The 11,903-nt window shown below is 41.4% G+C and overlaps 2 protein-coding genes across 3 annotated transcripts; one reads left to right on the forward strand and one right to left on the reverse strand.

Moving 5' to 3' along the window:
- The first annotated feature begins 3,774 nt into the window (after positions 1 to 3,774).
- Positions 3,775 to 5,187, forward strand: LOC108229182 (ferritin, middle subunit). The gene is made up of 5 exons (XM_037978745.1): positions 3,775 to 3,864; positions 3,961 to 4,083; positions 4,462 to 4,608; positions 4,689 to 4,814; positions 4,888 to 5,187. Exons 2-5 carry the CDS (start codon positions 3,982 to 3,984, stop codon positions 5,041 to 5,043), a joined length of 531 nt encoding a protein of 176 aa, XP_037834673.1. The 5' UTR covers positions 3,775 to 3,864; positions 3,961 to 3,981; the 3' UTR covers positions 5,044 to 5,187.
- faap24 (FA core complex associated protein 24) lies at positions 3,963 to 9,699 on the reverse strand. 2 transcript variants are annotated; one of them, XM_017404841.3, is made up of 4 exons: positions 9,473 to 9,699; positions 8,532 to 8,659; positions 8,286 to 8,441; positions 3,963 to 6,961 (listed from the first exon to the last, which is right to left on the reverse strand). In XM_017404841.3, the coding sequence occupies exons 1-4, from the start codon at positions 9,579 to 9,581 to the stop codon at positions 6,689 to 6,691; spliced, it is 666 nt and encodes a 221-aa protein (XP_017260330.1). In that variant the 5' UTR covers positions 9,582 to 9,699; the 3' UTR covers positions 3,963 to 6,688. The 2 variants fall into 2 exon arrangements, with proteins under 2 accessions (XP_017260330.1, XP_017260329.1); XM_017404840.3 differs by having other exon boundaries at positions 8,517 to 8,659; positions 9,473 to 9,698.
- Positions 9,700 to 11,903: the final 2,204 nt, after the last annotated feature.

The raw sequence follows: 11,903 nt of genomic DNA on the forward strand, positions 1-11,903 counted from the left end.
AAGATCACAAGTTTTTTTTTTCCCCGCCCACTGCTGCTCTCTAACCAGAAAGAGAATACACAGAAACAGGAAGAAGAGCTGAGAGGCTATGAGACGCAGAGTCACAACAATGACTCGGCACAAATCCTCAGCTGAACATGGGACTTTTGTACAGCAGGAAGTAAACATTCAAAGGTGCAAAAGTGCCAAGTCACTCTGCTTGTCTGTTTCTAGTTTGTGCTTCATACTTTTAGCTCCATGTTTTAAAGACAAATGTTATGCATTATTACATTTTAAATTTTAAAATAAGCTGTTATCCATTACTTTAAGATACATTTTTAATAAAAAAAAAGTTACACAACAGATATAACTATTTACTGTAGATCACTAAATCTGAAGTTCTGGCCATTCTGTCTTCTGATGACATATGTCTCATGTTTATGTTGTTTGCGGCTTCATCAAGAGGGTATTTTTACCTCTAATTCACACTAATTCCATTTCAATTAATGTTCAAATGTTAGCATAAGTCATTGTAAATAAAAGATTAGAGAAAAATCCAAGTTTATGTAAACAAATGTACATCTTTGTGGAGTTCTGCATTTGTCCTATCATCTAGTGAGTCAAATTTGTATTATCACATCAAAAATGTGTTAATATTTGCACCGTGTCAAACACATTGTGTGTATTGTTTTATACTTTTTTTGATTTATAAAAGAATAAATCGAATATCTAGTCAAACATATGGGTGCAGAGTGACAAACTGTTAAAAGACACAAAATGATTAAAGTATGACTTATCCCGGAGCCTAAAAATCCCCCAACAGATGATCCCTTTTAAATTTTAGTATGCTAGAAAGGCTGGGTTCAAAACCCGGACATGCCCCCAATCGTTATGACCCCTGGCTCAGATGACCCCAACAAAAGTGAGACGTACCGTATGTAAATGAAGAAAGAATTGATTTCTGCTTAAATTAAATCTAATTAGAAGTTCAAATCAACAATTTACCATAAAATTCAGTCAGATCAGTGGTGTCTGGTGTCCACAGGTGCAGGATAAAACAGGAAAAAGTCAGGAAAAACCAGCCGGAAAGACCCCTAAATTTGGACTCCTATCTTGGAAGGTCAGAGAGCTCAGACCAGCTCGAACCTCAGAATCCAACATGGCTGACTTGTGCGTGAAAAGACGCTGTAATTAACTGTTTGTTGTCTCTTCTCTTAGTTTGGATCTCTTGAAATACACACAGAACTGTGCAACCACGATTGGCAAACATGTCGCCATAGCGTTTAAATCCAACTTGTATTGCTAATGGCAGTTAGCCTGGTCACTGAGCACAGCAACAATAAAATAAAGTCTACTTATTGTTTTAGTTGCAGCTCAAACACAGTTAAATCAGTTTAAACCTCATCCCTAGATTTGAACTGAAACATCTGGGATTATCTGTATAAACGTAGCTGCTGTGGAAATGAATTCAACTAACGAAGGCGGCGGATTCATCGTGGGGTTTCAGTAAACCCACAGGTGTCCCACATCACACCAATCAACCCAGTGTCCTGCAGAGCAAAGATAAGTAAAAGCTCCACCCAACCACAAGAGAACCCACAAGGGAAGATAAAACTTTTCTAAAAGCAGGATCTTGACTCGGACTTGTAATAAAATGGCGCTTCCCCCACTGATGTAGTTTTCCATGCAGTGGAAAAGCCCAGCTAGGGCAGCAGCTGCTCATCGTTTCAAGCGAACTGCGACGGCACAAGGTGTTCTTGGAAATGCATAATTAATTGAGCTGAACAGGTGTGCAGTTTCATGAGCTAATCCGGTGTTGTATCGCAGCGGCGTATTCTCAAGAGGCCGAATTTCTGTCGAAAACGGCTCCACCCGCGAGCTGTTTTCACCCCAGCTGGTTTGCGTCTCGTTTCCATTCACGCACCTGTGTCGCCACAGCAACCGTGAACCAAGGGATGATTGAAGGGCTGGAATGAGGACGTTTCACAAGTCCCAAAGGACAGTTCTACCAGCTGAGCCAGCCTTATGAAAACAAAGACCTTCGATGAGTCAAAGGGCAGCCACAAGTTCGAGACGTTTCCAAATCTTTTTGCTGCGTCTGGGTGGTGTCTTCCTTAGTCTTGGCGCCCGACAGGCAGCTACAAGTCATCTGTGAACTGTAAAAAGACAGCTCCACGCTTCCCATTTTAGCATACAGAGCGAACTAAATAAACAGATCAAGAGGGCGAGGATAATTCAGGCGGGGGCCGCAGCATTCGAGTCACCTGAAGCCAGAACTTAAGATCTGTTCATTTTCAAGTCAAATTTCAATTTGTGACTTTGACCACAGGAAAATGTTGTGGTTTTGTGAAATGTAAGTCCGTGCAGAGTCAACGCCCCGGTTAGAACAGGTGCAGTCCACGGAAACAAGCCTACACATGAGCCACACACAAAACAGCAGAAGAATAAGTGGAAAACTACCAGCCTGCTGTGGTTTATCCCAGCTTGATAGGGAAAACAACATTATTAACTTCTGGTGAGATTTAAAGAGGCCAACACACAAGAAAAGAACATTAAAAACTACAGGACAAATTTAATTAGCCCAGAATTTGCTTTCATGGTCAAATATTTCCGCAGTGACAGAACGTCTCGTGATTTTTATGCTCCGTCATGTCTCGCAACATCGCTTCGGTGTTGAGCAATCGGGCAATAAGGGTCATGCTGGCTGTAAAATGCTGTGTCAGCAGTTGTTAAAGTCATGTGGTGCTATAGGAAGTAAAACAAGTTCAGTTTAGTTTCTGCAATGGAAGGTGGAAAAAAATCAACTCGTTGGCCAGTCTCCGTTAATATTTTTTAAAAAAAATCTATAAACTCACTTTGGTTTTTCAGGTGGAATATGGCAAATTATTCATTTGGAATGAATTTCCTAGAAAAATGCAAAAAACAAAATCATTTGCGATTTGTTAGGGATCAGAGTATGTGTTGGGGATCACTCTCAACTACCACCACCCCAAATTTGAGCTCAAAATCTGTAAAACTGACTGAGTTATAACCATTTTGGTGTTTCCAAAAGTTGATTAGCTGTGAAGGCCATCTTAAATCAACTCGACTCCAAAGGTTAATGAATTGTAGAGTTGCATTCATTTATTACTTTCTGAGAGTTTCATTAAAATCCATCCTCTGGTTCATAAGATATTTTGCTAACAGACACAAAAACACACATACACACAAAAGCACTTACATGATTGCCTGTCTTTCATTGCAACGAGTGATACAAATTCCTCAATAAACATTTAAACATACAGCTACTAACTACAGTATCTACTGTGAAATAAGTAAAAGATACAGAAAAAAAAGAAACTCAATTTAGGCAGGTTTCTTTGGTTAAAGTCATTATTAGGCTCTCATTTTGTGGCTACGAGGCTTCTTCTTTCTGTATTTTTTTTAAATCACAATTTATGTATGTTATGACCATAAATTGTCTTGTTCTTGTCTTTCACATCCAAGTGTATGTGAGCAAATTAAGTAAAATTTCTTCAAAATACAACTACTTTTGGTTCATTGCTTTGTAAAATATTTAAAAAATACATTGTCATCCTGACAGTCAGCAGCTCAGATTACAAGTCAAACATTACATCACTCATTTCTGTGAGGACAAACAGGATAATGTACCTTTAAAGATTCATCACCTTTTGTTGCCGTTTTAACGGGTTTATCTTATCCCCGCTCGGTGATTGGTCGAACTGAGGGTTGACGTCAGGTGTCACGAGACCCTCCCCGCCCCCAGCGCAGTATAAATAGAGGCAGCCTTCGCTTCCATTTCATCCCAGGGAACAAAGCCTCAAGGAGTTCTTGCTTCAACAGTGTTTGAACGGAGCTTCCTTCGTCCCAGCGGTTTCTTTTCCGGTCAGCATTCCAGAGACGCAGAACCTCTTCTTTACTTGAATCCACTGAAGGACAGTCGACGTTAAGCTATATTTTGTACCTTTTTTGTTAAAAAAGAGCACAAAACCGCCAGCTAAAATGGATTCTCAGGTGCGTCAGAACTACCACCGCGACTGCGAGGCCGCCATCAACAGGATGGTCAACATGGAGCTGTTCGCCTCTTACACCTACACCTCCATGGTAAGAATTACTCATTTTCTCACGGTTATAATTCAATGTAACCGTTTACTGTCCTTTAAGCAGAACAGAAAGACTTGTCAAACTAAAACAAATGTATTGTCTTAGTTGTGAATGCATCTTTTTTTGTAAATGTTTGGCAACCCTCTTTTTGTCCCCCTCACCTTATCTTGTTAAGAAAAATGCTGCGTCATGCATAGGTTGCGAGTTAGACTAATGTTGACCTATTCTGCTTAAACTAAGTCATGATTTCATGTCTAACAGAGTGACCACATAATTCTGTCTAATGGTGCGTTTTTTTTTTTGTTTTTTTTTTAAAGTCAGATAATGATGCCTGAACCGTCTAATAACAGTCTCTTGTCCTTTCCCCTCCCCCAACAGGCCTTCTACTTCTGCCGTGATGATGTGGCCCTTCCAGGCTTCGCTCATTTCTTCAAGGAGAACAGCGACGAGGAGAGGGAGCACGCTGAGAAGCTGCTGGAGTTCCAGAACAAGAGGGGAGGACGCATCTTCCTCCAGGACATCAAGGTGAGCAGCCATCCTGAACTTTACCTTATTGTCTTGAAGGAACACTATTCAGAATATAAACTTCCGGGTTTTTCCTTTAGAAACCAGAGCGTGATGAGTGGGGAAGCGGCCTGGAGGCCATGCAGTGTGCCCTGCAGCTGGAGAAGAATGTCAACCAGGCCCTGCTGGATCTGCACAAGCTGGCCTCTGACCACGTGGACCCACATGTAGGTTTTTCACTTAAAGGGTTTAAGCTTTAAACTTCTTTCTCTGCCATGCTAACTGAACTTTGTCTTCCAGCTGTGCGACTTCCTGGAGAGCCACTACCTGGACGAGCAGGTGAAGGCCATCAAGAAGCTCGGCGACCACATCACCAACCTGACCCGCATGGATGCCAACACCAACAAGATGGCCGAGTACCTGTTTGACAAGCACACCCTGGAGGGCAAGAGCTAAAAAGAGCCTAGAAGGGAAAAGCCTGGAGTGGAAAATCTTATCTGCTCCACCTGATTACTAACCATTTCAATTGACCCATAAGGTCTCTTTTTAAGAGTGACAGTCTCATCTGTTCTGATTATCTGAATAAACATTAAAGCTGGATCATCTGTCATGTGTTCATTTTTCAGTTGCTAAATGTTTCTGTATAGCATGAACTCAAACTAAAGGTTGAAATGAACTTTAAAACAGTCAACCAACACTCATCTTCTAGTAGATGGGAGTGGTTTAAGATTTCCTTGAAAGGTCCACCAATGCTGAAACTGTTTAAAGTAGAACTGGACACTGCCAGATTTATAATTTACCCTTGGAGTCAGCTGCTGGAGAAACTTTTTTTTTTCTCAAATGAAACTAAGGGATGGTTATTGGTCCCTTGGAAATGCTGAGTAAAACAAAATTCCGGTTTAAAAACACTTGGGGCTGAGTCAACAGGATGTAACTATCATTTGGACAAAGTCTCTCTAGTAAAATATGCACTAAGGGCTTTCTACTTTATATGAAAACGCATTCAATTACTATTTAAGAATTAGTACTACCACAACTGAGTTTTGTGGTGGCAAACTTAAACTGGATTTACTCCAAAAGGTAATCAGTTGCAGATGTACAAAAAATGATTTCATGAAAATCAATCCAGTGGTTAAGATATTTTGCTAACAGTTGACTCCACAAACCATTAAATGTTAGGAAACAACCTCCTTGGTGGAGGAAACTAAAGTGTCACATGAATGAACAGTTTTTAACAGGGAATACCTGTGACCTTTTGTTTCATGAAAATACATTAACCTTTTGAGTAATCTTGTGCACAGACAGACAGACACTCTGTTAGTGCTCAGAATATGCTGGGGATCAGTCTCAGCTACTACCCCACCAGCCTTTGGTCAATGTGTGCAAAAACCGACAGTTGTCGCCTTTTCTGTGTGTTTAAAAGTCAGTAGGCTGTGACAGCCATCTACGTGGAATTGGGTTAACAAAAATGATCAAAAACAAAGTGAAATATGATGTCCAGTGGAGAAAAACAAAGCAGGTTAAAACCTGCAAGGATTACTTGGATCGTCTTTAACTTTCCTACAAGACACTAAAAAAAATAAACTTTTCCAACTTTAATTGCCCTTTGACGATTCATCACTTATTCTGTGAAATCCTCGATGGATTGGGGCAAAAGGTGTTCACATGCAGTTCACCAACAGCTCTCCTCCTGCATCACTGGGGTGTATTTACACATTCAGTAAGGTTGCTTTAAAGTAAAAAAACAATGACTGTTTTATTTTGAATCATAAAAACGTCAAACAGGCAGACTGTAATATATCATTTGTACCCTTTCAGATTCCAGTTTTTCCTGAAGTCTGTCCCTGAGAACTCCAGCAGCAGATCACGACCGGCTGAAACCCAAACCACGGTTTTATGTTCCAGCAACGGTTGTTGAGGATGTAGCTGTAGACGAGGTTCCAGGGGCAGTGGCTGAGAACTAGACCATGGTCTTCATGGTCCATTGATGACTGACAGCGGTCTTTATGTTCCAAATGTGCTGGTTGAGAACTACACTGCGATTTTTGGTTCAACCTGTAATGGCTGAAAACTAGACTCGGGTCTTTATGTTCCAGAGGAACTAGTTGCCAACACGGGTATGGTCTTTATGTTCCACCAGCGGTTTGTGGAAGAAGCTGTGGACCTGCTGGGCACTCGTCTGGCCCACTATTGGTTCCAGCTCAGCGACACTGGCATTACACACCTGCTGGATGCTGGGGAAGTGCTGCAGAAGAGTCAAAGCTTTGACCCTGCCAACCCCAGGGATGTGCTGCACTAGAGCCAGGACCGAGGGTTCCAGCAGCCGACGCGGCGTCCTCCGTCTGAAAGGGTTCTCGCTGCTCTCCTTGTGAACCTGGAGACGAAGAGACTGTGTAAAATCAGCTTCAGTAGACACAAGACAGAGCACAGGTTATATCCACAATCCTAAAACAAGGACACTGTTCATCTAAGCCTCAGTCGAAACGTTCACACTGCAGGTCTTAATGCTCAATTTCATTCTTTTGCATCAATGTTCACATTATAATTTAAATGCAACCACCATCAGAGTCCAGTGTGAACAGGCTACAGCAGCAGTCTACAGACAATACCTCTCCCTAAGATTTTCACAATAAGACATCCTGCAGGGGGTCACTGATCACCAGTTCTGGTAAGCCTCTAATGAAATATTTAGTTTGAGTCTTCAAACTGTATAAAAATTATGACTCTAAAGTCTATATTTTCAGCTCACTAATAAGCTGAATTTTTACTTGCAGATAGTGGATTTGGTCTACTTTTGCCTGCAGTGGGAACACAGACTTGGTCTCAGTCCAAGTCCCAGTCTCAGCCCGTCTCAGTGGCACTTAGTCCCAGTCTCAGCCTCAATCCGAGCCTCAGTAACAGTTTCAAGATCAATTTAAGACTCTGCATCAGTCTCAGTCTCAGCCACAGTTTCAGTCCTAGCCCTAATCTCAGTACTAAACCCAGCTTCAGCATCATTCTCACTCCCAGTCTCAGTCTCAGTTTCTAGTCCCAGAGTCAGCCTTGGCCTCGGCCCTACACCCAGTCCCAGTTTAAGCTTCAGCCCTAGCCTCGGTTCAAGTCTCAGTCTCAGTCTTTGTTCCAGCCCCAACCTCAGTCTCTGCCTCATCTTTAATCTCAGGCTAGGATTCAGCCTCAATCTCAATCTCAGCACAATCTCAGCATAGATCTCAGTCCCAGTCTCAGCCACTGTCCCTGTCCCATTCTCAAGCATGAGCCTCATTTCCAGCCTCTGTCTCAACATCACTTCCAGTCTCAGCCCCATACTCAGCTTTAAAGTAAACCTGAGAAGTAATGTGTTTTTGGAAACTTCAAAATACAACTGCCCTCCTGATCTAAAGACTGATCTGCTAATGCTTTCTGATTGAGGTACATAAACAGCTGAACTATAAAGCTTATGAATCAAAATAATAGAATAATGAACAACTTGGTCTGGAGTGTGTTTGGCAACTAGTTGACTTCCCACCGAACATTTCTGTTACGAAGCTAGAAGGAAATCAGCTGTGAGGGTGAACGCTGGAGACAGAAGCATATAAACAGGGACCAAAACACAGAATATCAATAAAAAACAGAGTCCGCCTAACACGAACAGAGTAACACTGAATCAGAACATCTATAATTAGTCTTCACTGCAGGTTTTTGATGCTGAAAATACTTGCAATTTGAGCGATGAGCTGCGAGGCCTCGACCTGCCCACCGACTGGCAGCAGAGTCAGACCCAAATCAAACAGCACAAACTTCTGCACAGCGGAGAAGTACTGTTCAGTGAGCCTCGTCCTCTCCACCAACACCAGCTCCTGGAAGCGGCTGCAGGCCTTAAACGCACGAGGAGAACAGCTCATATCAGGGAGAGCAGCACGCAGAAGGCTTCACACAACAGTTTCGCTTACATTTCTGTAACAAACCAGCTTCCTCTTGTAGCCGTTTCCGGCTATGATGTCACACTCGGACACATAAAGGATGGCGGTTCTGTTGGGAAGGTGGAAATCTGCCAAACCGAGCTCATCTTCAAACAGGATGATCACGCCTCCATCTGCAGGAAAAGTTCAGACGTTTCAGTGGGCTCCTGCTTCTTTTACATGTACTAGAAAAGCCTACATACTCCCTTTCAACAGGTTGTTGATTATATGAGAACAAAATGTAATTTTACAATGAATACATATGTGTGTGTGTACATATAGACAAAATGGAAGCTCCTGTCAGGCATCGTAGCAGCTAAGATGAATAGGTACCAACACCAGGGGAGCCAAGCACCAGCTACTAGTCGACAGAACTGTAGCTCGAGACTGTCAGACCTGTGAATGACCTGGATTGACTACAGGAAAGCCTATGACTCGATGCCCCACACACGGATACTGGAGTGCTTGAAACCTTACAAAATCAGCAGGACACTAAGAGCCTCCATTGAGAACTCAATGGGAATGTGGAAGACAACTCTAGAGGCCAATTCAAAGCCAATTACACAAGTCAGCATTAGTGAGGCAGACACTAAGGCAGGGGTGTCTAATCCTGGTCCCGGAGGGCCACTATCCTGCATGTTTTAGATGTTTCCTCTGCAGAAGCCTGTTAATCACTCAGGAAAAACACCTAAAACGTGCAGGACGGTGGCCCTTAAGGACCAGGATTGGACACCACTGATCGAAAGTGATGTTCTGTCCCCACTTCTGTTCTGCATGGATGTCAAACATCACTAATTTAACATTTTAAAACGCTGTAATTTTCCTCTTTTGTATCCGAGATAAAATGACCCTGGAGTCATTTGAAAGTTCTTTTAAAGCTCTTTCATTCTAAATCATTTGTTTTTTAACATAAAGCTTTGAAGTAACTTTTAGTAATAAATAATTACCTTTCAAGCCTTGAAGGACAGCAGCATTCCTCCACCTCTGACTGCAGATGACGTGTCCGTGAGGTGGAGCAGCGTTCACGACAACAGCTGATTTATTCCGCTCCGTCATGTTCACACAAAACACACATTTATCACAGCAGAAGCTTGGTTAAACACATCTATCTGTGGCCATTAAATATTGAGGCTTCCGGTTGCCTTCAGTGCAACTATTTCTTCTTCTTGTAATTTAATGGCGGTTGGCAAAAACCGAAAGATGTGCTCTACCGCCACCTACTGGTCTGGAGTGGTTCATCATGGGTCATTATCGGAATATAATGTGATTTATTTATACTTTTTATATATATTATTTTTGTATAACTTAGAACTCATAAGTATATTCCATAAATACATACAAATAGACATGTATATTGGCAATATAACTGATGCAGAATGTCTTATTATTATTATTGCTACAAGTTTATTTATTTTATTATCCTTTATTTAACCAGGCCAGTCCCATTGAGATCACAGATCTGTTTTTCAAGGGAGGCTTGGATCTGAAGGCAGCCTAACACGCCTGTTTTTAGACAAAGGGTGGAAACCGGAGTACCTGGAGAAAACCCACACTAACACAAGGAGAACATGCAAACTTCACACAGAAAGACACCTTCTAAGCTGTTGTGTTGCCTTTTAAAATATTTAAGAATGGGGGATTATATTTAAGTATATCTATGCATGTTTACAAGGTTCAGAATATAGTTATGTAATAAATCATTTATTGATTTGTCTTTCTTGCATAGAAATATAACGTTCACATCATCACACGTGTCCTTGTTGCTGAGGGGGTCCAGGCGGACCTCCTCCCCCCTGCATCCAGGTGATGAGGAGGTCCTGAGAGGGTCTCCTCACTCCTCTCTGCCTGCTTCTGTTCCTCTCATCCAGAGGGTCCTTTCTCTCTCTGTCTGTCCTCGAAGGACCCCAGTCCAGAAAAGTCCACCTGGATGTCCTCCATGACGTCCTCCTGAACTGTTGATTCTGTCTGGTCTTTCTTTTCAATTTGTTGGAGTTTTCAGCGGGTCTTTGTGCTCCTCTTTTAATCAACAGCTGCATCAATAAAATCATTTACAAACCTGAAGCTGGAAAAAATATTTAATTACTATTATGGCCACTTCTGCCTGATGTAGCTAATTTTCACCACACCATTTATTGTACGCACTTTGTTCAAAGTAACAACCTACTTCAGCACCTGCCTAAAAGCAAAAGCATGTTTCATTTTTTTAGATAATTGTAAATAAATTCAGACATTACAGGTTAATAAGAAAATATTTTTAAAATGAAATATAAAACTTTGCAGCAAAAACTTAAATAAATAAAGTGTGAAATGAAAACTTCCCCGACAACACTTTGATGCACATTTTATTTTGAAAGTTTGATCCTGTGGCAGTTTAATCGTAAAAACATAAGTCAGGCTGGATGGGGCCCTAAGGAGAGTTTTATTTAGGGCCCATCTCAGTTCAGAGCTTTGTTCACTCTCACCACAATCTTTGTAACAAATTTTTATATAAAACATGTTTCATCATCACCTGCTGCTGAACACACACTGACTATAATGTACTCGCTGGTACTTAAATGAAATGTTTGTATTTGTATGAAAAGCATTACGTTACCTTCTCTATATGGAAAAAGAAAATTAAATTGTGTGCACTTCTCTGTTGTGTTGGCAAAATATTTCCTAAAATATGTCTGCAAGTCTGTATCATTACTTTCTATGAATTACACTTTTCTGCGTACATCGAGACAGAAAAAGGTCCAAAGGAGGAGTTTTATCATCAGAAACACAAGGAGTTTAGATTTAATTTGGTGGGAGATAAAATCACAGTTAAAGCTGAAAATGTCCTTCTGTGTTTCCACTTTTTGAAAGATGAAGAGCCGAAATTCCAANGTTTATTTGAAGACAGCATAAAACCATGACCTGATGGATTCTCTTAACATTAAAGGCTTTATAGAAATCCAGCTGCTTTTCACAACAAACAACAAAACGAACCTGGACAAGGTTTATTCTTCTCATCAGATCAGGTTTTTATTCCTAAAGAAACACATATTTCAAATATTCACCCTTACAAATTCATTCTGTCCTTTAAAAAGTGTGGTCAGAAGTCAGTTCTTCTCATCATTTAGGTTCTTTTTCCTGGTCTGAACTCTTCTTCTTCATGTATTTTGACGCGTTTCTCCTCTTCCTGCAACTCCAGCGTCTTGCTGCAGTTCCTGCAGGTCAGTGCGCTGATGTCCATGAGAGAATCGACAATCAGCGACACAAAGCATCAAAACAGAGGTTTGACTGTGGAGCTCAGCAGCTAACTGATGTCCAGCTGACAGAAAATGTCTGTATGAACACATGAACACACAGTGTGAACACCTGAAACAGGTGCAGCCGCTGCTGTAGGTCACCTGA

Source organism: Kryptolebias marmoratus, linkage group LG12 (assembly GCF_001649575.2).
Source record: "Kryptolebias marmoratus isolate JLee-2015 linkage group LG12, ASM164957v2, whole genome shotgun sequence".
Taxonomy (NCBI): Eukaryota; Metazoa; Chordata; class Actinopteri; order Cyprinodontiformes; family Rivulidae; genus Kryptolebias; species Kryptolebias marmoratus.

Coding starts and splice junctions, on each gene's coding strand:
- LOC108229182 (XM_037978745.1), top strand. CDS start 3,982: ATGGATTCTCAGGTGCGTCAGAACTACCACCGCGACTGCGAGGCCGCC. Junction 4,084..4,461: donor CTTACACCTACACCTCCATG/GTAAGAATTACT, acceptor CTCCCCCAACAG/GCCTTCTACTTCTGCCGTGA. Junction 4,609..4,688: donor TCTTCCTCCAGGACATCAAG/GTGAGCAGCCAT, acceptor TTTTTCCTTTAG/AAACCAGAGCGTGATGAGTG.
- faap24 (XM_017404840.3), bottom strand. CDS start 9,581: ATGACGGAGCGGAATAAATCAGCTGTTGTCGTGAACGCTGCTCCACCT. Junction 8,660..9,472: donor TGTCCTTCAAGGCTTGAAAG/GTAATTATTTAT, acceptor CTTTTCCTGCAG/ATGGAGGCGTGATCATCCTG. Junction 8,442..8,516: donor AGCTGGTTTGTTACAGAAAT/GTAAGCGAAACT, acceptor CGTGCGTTTAAG/GCCTGCAGCCGCTTCCAGGA.